The sequence below is a fragment of the Limulus polyphemus genome, unplaced genomic scaffold, assembly GCF_000517525.1.
Source record: "Limulus polyphemus unplaced genomic scaffold, Limulus_polyphemus-2.1.2 Scaffold4006, whole genome shotgun sequence".
Taxonomy (NCBI): Eukaryota; Metazoa; Arthropoda; class Merostomata; order Xiphosura; family Limulidae; genus Limulus; species Limulus polyphemus.
In genome coordinates, this window is record NW_013669616.1 from 71,307 (window position 1) to 85,415 (window position 14,109).

At 33.8% G+C, this 14,109-nt stretch overlaps 1 protein-coding gene across 1 annotated transcript in view; it reads right to left on the reverse strand.

Annotated features, from left to right (window-relative positions):
* Positions 1–14,109, reverse strand: part of LOC111088557 — an 80,024-nt gene that overhangs the window by 60,314 nt on the left and 5,601 nt on the right. Inside the window, exons 2-3 of the mRNA XM_022399038.1 lie at positions 11,019–11,230; positions 7,471–7,676 (exon numbers count right to left, since the gene is read on the reverse strand). Of these exons, the coding sequence (XP_022254746.1) occupies positions 7,471–7,676; positions 11,019–11,230 (418 nt within the window). The remainder of the gene's footprint in view (positions 1–7,470; positions 7,677–11,018; positions 11,231–14,109) is intronic.

Genomic DNA, 14,109 nt, shown 5'->3' on the forward strand with positions numbered 1-14,109 from the left:
ATTCCAGCCACGTTTGTTACGTGTTTTAAACGCGTGCAAAACTTGCGGACCAGAAGCTAGTTGCAAGAAAAATAACTTATAACTATCAACGAAACAAGCAGAGTGTTCGTAAAGAAATGGTATAACATAGTAACTTAGTATACATTTGCTTTTCATATCTGGATAGATTTTTCAGGAATGCTACGGAGCGCACCTGAAAAAGCTCTGGGGCGCACCAGTGCGCACTGTTTGAGAACCACTGCTCTACTAGAATGAGGAGGAAAAAAATGAGTTGGGAAGTCTGAAGGAACATAGCACCAGAGACAGTGCAATGGGTGACTGAGATACATTAGGTCTGCAGTAGAAAGAGCCTCAATGCCATAGATCATCATAGGCAGGCAGTAATCCTTGTCTGCTTTACTCATGTTAGTCCATGAATACACAGTCAGAGACAAACATTTATGAGGCAACAGACTGTGAGGGATATCTACGAGCAGTCCTGTGGAACACCCCATCTCAACAGTGTGTGTGTAACATGACCTTGTGACGTGTTATGATATTGTACTTCGATGCATAGAAAACACATTACAGAATCGATCAATCAACACCTGGCAGTATCTGAAATTGTACATCAGTCTGCAGTAGGAAGAGCCTCAATGTCACAATCATCCAGAATAGTATATAATCACAAGTTTTACAGTGTGGATTTGAGCCTAAGTATTACCTGATCAGGTAATGCTCTCCACAAAGTGGGATCTGAATATGTGATAAAGGCCCCTGTAGTTGTGTAGTGGTGTGGAGACAGCTTTCCCTTACCTTTTTTTTTCTTCTTTTAGCTGGAATGTCATTCCCTCACTATTTTGAGCAAATTTAAGCTTAAAATCTCTAACTTCATAAGGTTTTGCCCACCTCTAGAAGAAAGAAGACAAAGAATCATTAACCCTTTCATCCAGGTTGCAGGGAAGTAATCAAAGTATAATAAAAGAAAAGGTTGCAAATTGCAAAATAAAATGTGTAGTTCTGTTAGTATTGATCACAAAGTTCCAAACAACTTATGGTCAGAGTTTATACTTCTCACCTTTTCACACTTATTTTCTGTAGTTATTATGTTGTTAGCAGCTGACTTAGAAACTCAAAACAAAATGAATAGTACTGTCAAAACTTTTCAGTATGGACCACGAAGTTCTAAAGTAAATCTACAGAGAATTTCTACTCCTAATATTTTCACACCTATTTTGTTTATTTTACTGTTAGTGGCTGAAGTAGAAATATTTCGAAAATAAAGCATTGAATTGCCACCCTTGGCATTAAATTGTTTATGTGGTACTGTATTTTGACACAGTCAATAGCAAATAGCTCATGCTGCACAATTCCCAGAATTTTCACAGCCTCGAAAACACAGTGGTGTAGGGTTTATTGGCTTCTTTGTAGTACAGTGATGGCAAAGAGCACTGTCTAAAGTATTATATAAAAGTGAGAGAAAATATTTACAATATGGCTTTGTACAAAATCTGATACAATCAAATAAACTTGTTAGGATTTAGCAGTATAGGTGTAAAAGTGTGCAAGAGCATATGAACATCTTATTTCCTAGTTTACCATATTTACACAGTAACTAATACATGCTTAGTTTCCAGTAATATAAACACAGCCCATTTTGTTTAGCTAGTCTGAGATTGGACTTTTCTTTGAGGTGTGAGTCCCCAGTACAACCACTTATCTATAACTTTACAGCCACGTTTCTGCCTCCACCTTAACCTCAAGTGAGACCAAAGAGAACAGCTGTTTCTGAGCACTCCCAGTTGTCTTCAAAAGCTTTACTAGGAAGCCTTCAAACCGAAATACGTACCAGTAGTTCGTAGTAGTAGTAGTAGGTAGTATTTCTAAATTAGCCTTCTTGCTAATCACTTTAGAAGCAGATTGTGTAAGTTCAACCAGTGTTTACAAAGTATGTATTACCTGAATATAAGTAATCATTATCTATAATGTATATAGAATCTGCAATCAATAGCTTTAGCACATGGTACATTGGAACATTTTGCAACTGCACAATGCCTTGATATAACAAAAAATTGTATATAAAACAAGTTAATTTTTGTTTAATTTATTGGTATATATACATATCCTTAATATGCACTTGAAATATTCTTAAATATAAAAAAAAAATTGGACATTCAGAAAAATTCTGACAATCCTGCTCACTTGTGTCTTGCCTCTTGATGCTTGTGAACAGTCATAAAGGTGAGAGAAGGGAGAAGTACCCTCTCCCTGGGCATAAAGGAATGAGCAGGAAAGAGAAGAACATAGGTACTGAGAAACAAAAAGCATGGCAAACATCAATCATGAACACATCAGAACAACAATGTTTGCATGCCAACAAAAGCAGGAACAGGGACTTCAAGGAAAAGTGATTTAAAGAATACAAAGACAATAGGTTCAATCAGAAAGGGAAAGAGGGCAGGGAAGATGGGAAAAATGGAAGAAACAAAACAACATGGATAAGACCCTGGCAACTGGAAAACACAAGCAAAGTCATGAAACTGTAAAGTGGTAGATAACACCACCATATAGCCCACAACAGAGAAAAACAAAAGGCCTTGGTTAAAAAGCCAAGGCAAAAAGGATGGTATATAAAGAACTATAAGATGGGAAAGATGATAACTCCTTAGGACAGATCAAAGGCAGAATGAACAGGACGGAAAACAAAAGAGAAGTTACATGTAAAAATTTGCCCCTTTGGGCAAGGGATTGGACAAAGCCACTCATGAAGATGGAATGCAGGTACAGATGGATGATACTGCTGGAGTGTGGCTTATGGAGGAGTGTCAGAGATAAAGGAAGTGATATCAAAAACTGATGCAGCAAAAGAAACCATGTGTGGACCGACCAATACGTAACCCCCAGCAGAACACTACCTGAAGTGGTCTAAAGTATGGCAAGGACATGTGAGAGGAGACAAATAAGAGAATATGCATCCAGACACCAACCTGACCATTCCCACTGACAGCTTGAAATGCTCCTGCCAGAGAATGAAGAACAAGAGTTGGGAAGTGGTGTATTGAGAAGAGTGGCAAAAGCATCCAAATCTTGGACTCCCCCCAGAGCACACAAAACCCAAAAAACATGTAGATCAAAAGACCACTCCAGATGGGAAAAATGTGTTGGGATGGAATAACCAACTTGCAACCATATTTAGAACACCCGGATTATGACATGGCAACAAAGTTATGGGAAAGCAGTGGGCCCAACACATAGGATCTAATGTCTGAGAACAGAGATCTGTTAACCAAGAAATGCAGAGGGAACTATTATGAATTGGCCGCTAGGAGCCCATAGGAAATGACAGAAAGCCCAACATACAGCAAGAAGTTCCAAGAGATTGATATGGAGAGAGGACTGGGAAAGGTACCATTGCCTCAAAACCTCCTGAGATACACCCCCTCCCCCAACCAGAAAAAGGAACATCCATAAAAGGTGACATTCTGGATGAGAAGGAGGAAGAGTAACACCAACGGTAGTATCGTTCTCATCTAACCACCAGTCGAAGTCAGTCTGTAAGGGAGGAGGAAGGGTAAGAGGGGCATCTAAGGGATCACAAACAAAGCTCCATTAGTCTATTAAAACCCACTGATGATGATGCATGAGGGCATAGCTCAGAGGAATGAGGACTTTGAGAGAAGTCCATGTCCTCAAAAGAGAGAGAGAACCTCTTGTGCAATAGGAGAAGAAGAGGATGAAATGCTGCATACTAGACAATCCATAGCTTGAAACTGAAATGAAGCAAGCAGGGCCCAATGGAGGAGGGAATTAAAAACATCCCAAGACGAACCAAAAAATTGTGTGGGTGGGGGGAATAACAGCTTCACTTTGACAAGTCAACCCACCATGATAGCGTTCTGGAGAAGAAACTAAGGATGTAGGACTGAGTTGTCTTGAGAGAACAAAAGAAGCTTCCATACTTACATAGAACAGTGGAAACGAAGGGCCCTGGAATGAATCAAGTGGACAAAAAATGGGATCCTGAGGAGGAGGGAAAGAAATGGGATTGTGAGACAACAGAGGAGATGAATGGAAGTAGAGGATCAGACTTACTGAAACAACCTTCAGAAACCATGGATCTACCACCAATTACCTACAAATATTAGCATATTGAAGGAGTCTGGCCCACACCAGCCCAAGAAGGGTGGTCAGAGTAAGACAAATATGGGAAAGGTAATTCAATAATGAGGGTCCAAGCCCCAAATAAGGGGAGTTTGAATGATGATAAAGACATGATCTTTACTATATGTGTGAGGTGGAGAAAAACTAACCCCTGAATGCAAATGCTCCCCAAAACAACTCACATGAATCCCAATATCTAGGGAAAGAGGAAACACTAAAATAATGACCCAAATGCTTGTTCCCAAGAAGGGCAGAGGTAGAACGTAGGAAACAGTAGATTAGAACAAAACATAACATACCTAAATAATCAAATCAACAATAGGGGAAAGAGATCTGGGTAAGTTCCCAAAACAACACGTGACTGAGAGGAATAATATTCAGGAAGGGGGAAAAAGGCTGTCCAAATCAAAAAGTTCCCAATCACTGAAAACCATGATACGATAATCATCAGTTTCTTCCAATTGTTGCATGAAATTAGTAAACTCCTGATGGACCAGAGCTATCACTTCACAATCTGAGAATTGTGATTCCAACCAGTTGGATGTGGTCGGTAATTCAACAGCAGCAGTTGTAGTCATGAATATCTGAAACTGCGAGTGCATATCTTGCAAAATTGAAAGAGGAGAGAAGATAAATAAAATAATTCATAACTCTTCACAAAAGAGAATGAAAATGGAAGAGAACAATGTAATTAAAGTTATAAAATTAAGAAAACAAGAACTTGTAAATAAGGGAATCAAACCACAAACAAAAACACATCTATACAATAACACAGCCAATGGAGAAGTGGTTAACAGCTGCTAGATTTGAGAGGGCGCTAGTTAGGCACATCTATTGGTGGAGAGTTGCTACATACTTATTTGCATGTTAGTAAGTAAAGATAAGTTGGAGTATCAAGGCTAGTGGCAAGCAAAATTTGCACCGACAGAAGGCAGTATAAGCTGAGAAAGCTTTTTTGTGAGAGGAGTTAAGATTTCATATCAGAAGTGAACATTTCATACTTATGAATATTATATAGCTAAACACAGTTTTCAAGATGTGATGAAACATTTTTCCATGGCCACGCAATAATGCATTTTACCTAATGAATACCTTCTAACACTACACTAGTATATTGTTTTAGTTTGAATTTTTTGAAGAGAAATCAATTATTGAGGCAGCCTTTTAAAAACTACTTTTCAAAAGAAATATAAACACATTATTTTTCAGAGAATGTTCATAATATTTTAATATAAGTTGTAATGCATATACAACTCAATATTATCTTAAAATACCATACAAGTGGTTTTTCAAGACCAGTCTTAAGTTAAGGCCTATGGGTATTGTTGTTAGTTGCCTGTGATTCCATCTATTGTTAGTAATTCATAACTGAAATAAAAATATACTATTGTGAACACAAGTAAAATAGATATTTTTGAATAAATAGAGTTGTTTAAACATTTGTTTAACAACAAGTTATTTTTTATGTCATCTTTTATTTGAAGACAGTATAATACAGAATTTTGTTTCTATTAATTTCAACTGTAGCAGTTAGTACACATTGGAAGTATCTTTACATTATAAAAAATTTTTTAATTATTTATCAAACATAAAACATTTTATTCTTTGAAAATAGCTTTAACAAAATCAGTTTTTTAAGTGATGTTAATAGGTCTACTTGAGATTCTGACAAATTCAAAAATATACACACACACAATATTAAACACAGATTCACTGCACGTTAACATTATCTATTTATAGTTGTACTTGTAATTGGTTTCTTTTCGGTGTAAAAAATAGTTGAAATTTTTCATTTTTTTTGTTGAAACAAATTTTACAATATTCTTCAGCATGTTCAATATTCTAAAAAAATGGATCTACAAGTTCTTCAAAGAAACTTCAAAAATGGCAGGAAATCCCAGTTATTGCCTTATCATAGCCTTAATCCTTTGGTGGTGAGTAGAAAGATTGACTGACTAAAATCCATAAGAGCAGATATTCAATCCTCTCCTTTCATTCTAGTAGATCAATATACAGTGGGCAGGTGAATATAGATTAAAGCACTGATGTTAAACCTGGATCTTAATTATTAGTGGAAAGCAAAAATGTTTTGATTTATGAATCAATAGAGGAAAGCTTCTGATTTCTCTGTGCCATTTTCTCAAGGATGAAAGGACACAAGTTTAAGTTTTGGAAAACACAGGCTAGTGTCCAATGAAGATAGTTTTGTTTATGTAACAGGATGATTGGCTTATTGACTGAGATGTCACTGGCATTAGGAAAGGCCATAACCTTACAAGAGTTGTAACGATGATTGGCTTATTCACTGAGATGTCATTGGCATTAGGGAAGGCCATAACCTTACAAGAGTTGTAACGATGATTGGCTTATTCACTGAGATGTCATTGGCATTAGGGAAGGCCATAACCTTACAAGAGTTGTAACAGGATGATTGGCTTATTCACTGAGATGTAATTGGCATTAGGAAAGGCCATAACCTTACAAGAGTTGTAACGATGATTGGCTTATTCACTGAGATGTCATTGGCATTAGGGAAGGCCATAACCTTACAAGAGTTGTAACAGGATGATTGGCTTATTCACTGAGATGTCATTGGCATTAGAGAAGACCATAACCTTACAAGAGTTTAACACATTAACAGCTGCAATGCTTGGCATTATCTATGGCAAGTGCTGATAAGAGTTTTAGTGCAATATCATTGTGTTTTTGATCTACACAATAGCATGATAACAAATCTAGAACATCTAATATTTAATTTTTTCATTAACAATCCACATGTTCCTTATTAACACATCCAATTGAACGCTAAATGCACATGCACATCCTCAATAGTGAAAGTGTTAAAAGGGGAATTAATGATTTCTTGAAAAATAAATGATGGGATTAAATGTTTACTTTTTCTTAAGGTGGGGTGTGCAGGGACTGTTTTAAAGGACAAAATTCTCTCTTTTTTTCCATATGTTATGCCGACAATACAAATCTAGTGACATTAGTAAAAATTTTAAACTCAATAATTGTGTTAGCTAATGTACACTTACAAATGTCAATGTAAAGTTAAGGTATAAATGCTTATACAGAAAAAGATATGTCAATCTAAATGAAATAATAATCCTCACAACCACAATTCTAATAAATTGCGATGAGATAGCTTGCTTTTAAGATACGATACTGTCTTATTAAAGTTTTATATATTAAATGAAGCATCATCAAAATTTGGAGTGATTTTTCTCATTTACTCATCATGAACGATGTTTCATATTTCATCTTGAATTACTAATGCAAAACTGTAAAATGACTGAAATCTGATGAAAAGAATAAATTCATACTAACCTTTAAAGTACCAATGAATGGATCAGCTGCCGTAGTGAAAGTCAGAACATGAGCTCCATTTGAAAATAGCTTATCAAGAGATTTGAAAAGTATAAAATATGATCTTCTGGCTGACATTCTGTCAGCAGGGATGAATACATAATATAAATCTCCAAAGAAGTCATGGAGATAATGAGTCATATATCTAAAATCAATACAGTAAAAACCTAAAAACAAAAAGAAAATGGGATGAATAAGTATGGATTTGATCCAATCCAATTTACAGAATTTGAATGTTATTAAATGAAAAAACTGTATAAAATAAAGTGAAAAGATTTGTAAACAATGTTTATAATTCAGTTATGGAATACATTTTGAGTCAGTTGTGTGGTTATGGTACAAGATATACAGTAAAAAATAATGAGTTCATTATTAAAGTTAAAACTTCAATATGTGTAATTATTAAAATAGTAAACTAAATAACTATAACTTAGGTGGATTCTTGCAATGAATGAAAGTAAAATAAAAATAATCACTGCAACATTGATAGGCCAAGCAGGTTGTTTCAGAATAGGTCTAATCTACTCATCACTACAATAATGTACAACAATAAACCTAACTAACCTAACTTCACTACTGAGGGCTATATTTATTTATTTTCATGGCAACAGTGCATGCTAATCATCACATGAGATCAACAACCACTTGATAGTATTGCCTGACTTAACTGCCTTTGTCCTGAACGAGTCTAAACATACGCAAAGATTGACTGAATTGAAAGAAAGAAGAAAAACAAAATGGACCAAAATTAGTAACATATTGTGTAATCACAGTGCTTCATTCCTGAATAAACATGAAGAGCTGAATCCAGCATTAAAATCTTAGAAACAAAGTTTGATTTCAGACTCAAAGAATGTAAAAATAGTTCTAGACTTCCAAGAGTCCAGAATTGTTCTAGATTTGAGTTCTATTTTACACATCCCTATGCACACAAAACAAAATGGGAGAAAATAATAGGCACCACAATGAAATATTTAGTTACCATTAGTAAGCTATTGTTACGTCTCTGTTCATTTGTTAATTTCCGGTATAAAATATTTCCGAGGAACTTCAGTGATACAAGTCCTTTCTTAAATAAAACTAGTTTATTCTTTCTTGATACAACTTTGTAATACACAGAATTTCCACAGTCACTTTTAACTTAACTACTTTTATAAACACAAGCTATAATTCACAATGATTCACACACTTTACTTATGGTGACTACTGTTTGCTAGACTCAATTATCTATCTCTATATCTATCTATCTCCACAATTCTATCTTTTTTTGCCAGGCTTATATACTAAAAAAGAGGGTGCCTGGAACAAACTAGAGTTGCCAGGAAAATACATGATCGTTCGAGAAACTCCAGCATGCATATTCCCAGCATTGTGTGACTTCCACTGTTGTAACACTATTCTTTTGCTTGGCATTTATATACCCACAATACAAAACTAAAGAATAAGAAAGCATGTAAAGTTATAAATTCTTCTTTCTTTTACTTGTACTTCACAGTAAGTTTGTTTACATGTTTCCAATAGTATTTAGAACATAAAATTATTTTACCTGCATTAGTTTCCAAAAATAAAAAAAATGCAAATCCTATATTCAAGCTTTAACTATTTGGTACAAGAATTAATGTTTATACAAGCAGAAAAATTTTAATTTCATCCTCATAAATATTGTTACTAATGTGAATTCTTCAAAATTGTAAGCCTTTTTAATTTATTTTATGTTTCCTTTTCCAATTTAAAATTTAGGTCATAAAATTCATAATAAAAACATATAAAGAAACACAAACACAGCAATTAAAAGATAAAATTAGTTACAAGTATTTGTTATCAGAATGTAACCGTAAAAGTAAAAGGTTCTTTAACAGCCTTGAAAAACTTAGTTTCTATGTTTGATTTCATTTATGTAAAAAATACCTTTCATAAATATTGTAACATTGTTTTTTTGGCAGTATAAAATTAGTAAGCTATGTAAAACACATTGGCTTTGTTTTATTTGCAAAGGAATTAATCTGTTTCCAAAAAATTCAAAAGTTGTAATTAATACTTTGTCTTATCATGAACCTAATAATGAACAGGCATACAAAGGTATCTAAGAAATTGTTCTAAAACACTATAGTTTGATCCACAATTGTTTTTATTTTAACTTTTTATAGGATTTTTCAAAACCTTCTTATCAAGTTAAAACTTGTAATAATTTGTTGGTAATAACTATTTGTAATAATCTTTATTGTAAATTGTATTGTTGTGTATATATTAAAACATATTTGTTTTAGAAAATAAAACTGTGTGTATCAATCTTGTTGGCAAATATCATAAACTGACTACATATCGGCTTTTACTCAGCTACTAAATATATCAGCTTTAATTTAACTACTAAATTCAAAGTATCATTTAGCTCAGTTTCAGACCATTTGAAATTCTAATACGTAACACATAGTACATAGGTTAATGAAACATGTTTTCTTCATAATAATAATAATAATAGTGAAATGTTGAACAAACCATCCTTGCTTAAACATATTGTTACGTCTCTGGTCGTTTGTTAAGTTCCCGTAAAAATTCCTTCCAAAAAACTTCAGCAATACAAGTCCTTTCTTAAATAAAACTAGTTTATTATTTCTCAATACAACTTTGCAATACACTTAATTTTCACAGTCACTTTAACTTAAACACACGCTATAATTCACAACGATTCATGCACTTTACATACGGCTTGACTCGATTATCTGTCTCTATATCTCTCTGTCTGCAATTATCCTCCCCCACTTTATTTGCCAGTCTTATATTTACAAAATAGAGAGCGTCTTGAACCTTCTAGATACTCATTACGTGTTACCAGCGTCACGTGACTTCCACTGTCGTAACAATATTTACAACTGAGAAACAAGTTTTAAGATTATATCTACAAAGACTACAACAGGTCAAATCTCTTAAAGATTAGAAATGGTAAAATTTCAAACACAAAAAGGAAAATAGCAGAAATAAAACTTGTGATCAGATGTGCTACTCCTTGAGTCACTGTGAGAGCAAACAGTGGTAAAACAGCAAGCAAGATGTTTGGTACCAATATCAGAGGGTCACCAACTGACATGTCATGGTATACAAAATGTGTTTAGTACTTTGAGATTAGTGTGTTTACAGATGCAAGTATTCATTCACTACAGACTATAGACAGAGGGTTAAAACTGAAACTGTGTCTGATTAGAAGATTCAATAATCAGACACTTTTGTTATAATGTATTTATGGAGACAGTCACAGGGAAGTGCAACATTCCCTATTCAAGGATAGATGGCAGTATAAGTTTTGAAATAAAGTGTATGATACATTTCTATAATTAATGATTAAAGAATATAAATTTATTATTTTAATAACATTTTTACCCTTCCTATGTGTGTTTTGTACATAAACACTATAGAGGTGTTGGATTTAGATTTATGATATCCCTACATTAAAATCAATACAGCTATTATATAAATGAAATTATTGGGAAAATTGATTAAGTTTCACCACTTACCTTGTATAATGCTTGGACAGTTATATTCAGCAATTATAGATCCATTTACTAGATAATACACATTCAAATCCCTGTTTGGATTCACTAGGTTGTTCAAATATGGCTTATTTATTATACTCAAAGCCGTATCATCATCCGTATCAATTACTTTCACATGGACACTAGTGAAGGCTGATCTTGTGTCCTTTTTTACCAGTAAAGTGAAGTTATAGCTAAAAAAATTATTGACACGTAAGTGGAAACTACATAATTGTACAAATATATTTGAACTATTTAAGGTCTTAAATAATATGGTACTCTAACCTGTTTAAACATTAAATTAAAATGCATTTATAAACAAATCAAACAAACATACTGGTTTATTATAAATAGTGAGCTACTGATTATATATCTATATTATCTTTATAATCGACTGGAAATACAATTCTAGATTGTTTCTACTTTAAAATACAGAACAATTTTCTAACCCACTGTTAGAATACTGAAAAAAATTATAAATGAATCAACAACATTCACTTAACCCACTTCTGAATAGTAAATTTCTCAAGCAACTTCCACAACGATTAAATTTTAAAATTAGTAACTTCTCCAAAATTTATAACAGGTTCATGGTCTTTGTTTGCTTTGATGATAAAACTTGTGTACTTGAGAATGATCACACAAGTGATCAAAACATCACACATTCTACAAAATATCTCCCTTACTGTAAAAGCTGTAACTTTAAATAAAATAATACATAATCAGTAAGTAAACTCAAAATGAAAACACCAATTTTGTATCATGATTTGACTCACTGGTATTCCTTTTATTCTCTACATTTTTTTTTCATTTATATCCTTATCATGAGTTGGGATCTTGTAGAACCTGTCTGTGGTTTCATAACAGGTTGAAGAATCATCAGTAACTTAGACTTATCATTTGTGCCTTTTGTAAATTTCCCTTTTTGCTCTTATTATTGGTAAATTATTCCATATTGCCACACTGGAATCCATCTTAAAAACATCAAATACTAGAGGTACAATTGCATCTTCTATTCTCAATAAAATAAAATAAACATTGATGACATGAATAATTCAATCTACTTTAATAGTTCATGAAAACATCTATAAAGAATAAAAAAAAACATACACGAGCAACCTAAATAATACTCAATCCTGAAGTCTTTGCTGGTGCATTGAACAATTTGAGGGCCATAATTAACAAACAGTTTATATATACTTGACATTTTATTTACTTCAACCAACCAATACTTTGTCTTCAGACTTGAAAGTTAAAGTCATGGAAAGACTAAAACAGTAAAAAAAGCTGATATTTGATGGAAAGCAAGCTTTGACCCTTTTATATTCCATGTGAAGAGTGTAAGAATTTATTTATCACACACTTAAGTGTTGTAAGAGAGTGGAAATCTCAGACATAATGTAATGATACTTTGGCTCTCCACTTCATTAAATTAAATTTTCTTGTTCAAACATCATTAATCATAACCACTCTTTCCAGCATAACTTTCATATGTTGTACTTGGTTTACCATGTTGATTATCTAACTTTTAATTATGGAGGAGTCTCAGGATTGTCTTTTTTTTTACAATCACTAAAGTAATATTGTAACTGTTTACAAAGGTACAAACTTTACAGAGAATGTAATTTAAGTGTTTAAAGTGTTTAAGTCTTGTGGTGTAAAATTGCTGTTTTCAGTCTTGGAGAAATTCCTTTCTTTTTATAAATGCAATACACCTTAGATGTATACAACCTTCTCTTGGATAATGGTTTTGTTTGCTTGAAAGTTTGTGTAAAGCTACACCATGGTTATCTGTGCTCTCTAGGATAATGCAAGATGTATATTCCACATTATGTAACCTACATATTTTGAGTATTTACATGTGCCACACTTCTTATTGGCACATTGGTTTTACTCACAGCACAATCACTAAGTTTAACTTCACACCAAGTTAAAAAACTACTTCTAGTCTAGTTACCTACTTTCACCTTACTCAGTATTAATTAAAGTATCATGCAGTACTGCACAGATACCTAAAAAAATAGTCACATGACAGATAAATTAGTGTGACTGTGAATGATATGCTAATATACAGTTATGACAGCGGAAATCACGTGAAGCTGGAAGCATGAGCGCTGGAGTTTCTAGAAGGATCATGACTTATTGGGGAATCTCATGAATGTCCCAGTGTTTGCTAGATGCCTTCTTTTTTAGTATAAAAGCCAGCGACAAATAGACTGAAGATAGAGATAATTGAGTCTAGCAAACAGTAGTCACCGTAAGTCATGTGTGTGAACCACTGTGATTTATAGCGTGTGTTATAAAGGTTGTTCAGTTTAAACTGACAGTGGAAATTCTGTGTATTACAAAGTTGTATCAAGAAAGAATAAACTAGTTATAATTGTATTGCTGAGTTCCTCGGAAATAATTTACACCGGAAATTAACAAACGAGCAGATACGTAACTAATTGGTGTCAGAGAGTGGGACGAAAAAAAAAAAATAAGATGGAAATGAGAAGTGGTAAATCAAACTACAGCTTAGCAGATTTGATGGCAGCAATACAAGAACAGCAAAGAAACAAAAAGAAGGAGAGAATAAACAAAAAGAGAGATTACAGCAGTGGTAGGAGGAGAAAGAAAAGAAACAAAGAGAGTGGCTACAGCAGTGGTTGGAGGAGAAATAAAATGAACAAGAAGAGGGACTACAGCAGTGGTTGGAGGAGAAAGAAAATCTCCAACAGTTGAGAGAAAGCCAGCACACACAAATGGAAAACATTAGTAAATTTCAAAGTGAATTAAATACATTAAAGGACGATTTACTGTCTCTTACACAGAGAGGATATATTAATCATGGACCTAATCAGCTCCAGACAACAGGAAGCCCCTTCCAGACCCCGCAGCTAAACCCTAATGCAGACATCTTCAGTCCTCCCAGAAGTCACATTCCAGACATGAGTGTCAGTAATAGGGGTGATCTAGTATGAAGGAAGACACAGGAATTCGATGGGAAGGCACCATGGGAAGCATATGGAGCACAATTTGAGCTCCTGGCAGAGATGAATGGATGGACAGTGGAGCAGAAAGCAGTATATCT